Source organism: Galeopterus variegatus, unplaced genomic scaffold (assembly GCF_000696425.1).
Source record: "Galeopterus variegatus unplaced genomic scaffold, G_variegatus-3.0.2 Scaffold3567, whole genome shotgun sequence".
NCBI classification, from domain to species: Eukaryota; Metazoa; Chordata; class Mammalia; order Dermoptera; family Cynocephalidae; genus Galeopterus; species Galeopterus variegatus.
The window spans coordinates 225,490-226,172 of record NW_007729678.1 but is presented as its reverse complement, the minus strand read 5'-3'; the positions used below and the strand labels follow the sequence as shown (position 1 = coordinate 226,172).

At 31.2% G+C, this 683-nt stretch overlaps 1 protein-coding gene across 1 annotated transcript in view; it reads left to right on the top strand.

Moving 5' to 3' along the window:
* Positions 1-511: 511 nt before the first annotated feature.
* Positions 512-683, top strand: part of LOC103601052 (gamma-tubulin complex component 3-like) — a gene marked incomplete at its 5' end in the record, with an annotated part of 13,290 nt that continues 13,118 nt past the window's right edge. Inside the window, one exon of the mRNA XM_008585432.1 lies at positions 512-652. Coding sequence (XP_008583654.1) covers positions 512-652 — 141 coding nt within the window. The remainder of the gene's footprint in view (positions 653-683) is intronic.

The window sequence follows — 683 nt, the reverse complement described above, 5'->3', positions numbered from 1 at the left end:
AAAATAGGATAGCAGTTTTTTTTTTTTAAAAAGTCTTGCTTAATTTGGTTTTTATATTTTACTAAGGATTTCCTTTCTCATAGTCTTCATGTCCACTTTTGATATATTAAAAAAAAAACAAAAAAGACACATCAGGGTACTTTACCATTCTTTTCTAATCAATCCTTGGAATAGTCCCACTCCTAACTCTACTTACTATCTTACTGCTTTGTTTTCATAAGGTTGTTGTGCAAATTGGAAATAATTTGCACAGAGAGCTTGGCCCATCATCAGACTCAATAAATAGCTTTTGCTGTTGTTATGGTAGGTCCAGAATTGCAGTGTTTTGCTGGAGTCTTGTACAGTGCTGCTCAGTAGTTCAGGGAATGTTTGGTAAATGAATGAACAATTAATGAACTCTTTGAGAATTTGAATTGATATTTTGTTTTTTGGTATTTTTACTAATTATTAATATTTTAAAAACTTAGCATGGGTAGTCTGTTTATAAAAAAAATTGTCATTATCTCTTCAGGCACTTTTAAACCAGCTTAGAGCTGTGTTTGATCAGATTATTGAACTTCGGAATGCTCAGGATGCAATATACAGAACTGCTTTGGAAGAATTACAGAGACGATTGCAGTTTGAAGAGAAAAAGAAACAGCATGAAATTGAGGTACGTTTTTTTTTTTTTTTTATTCCTTTTT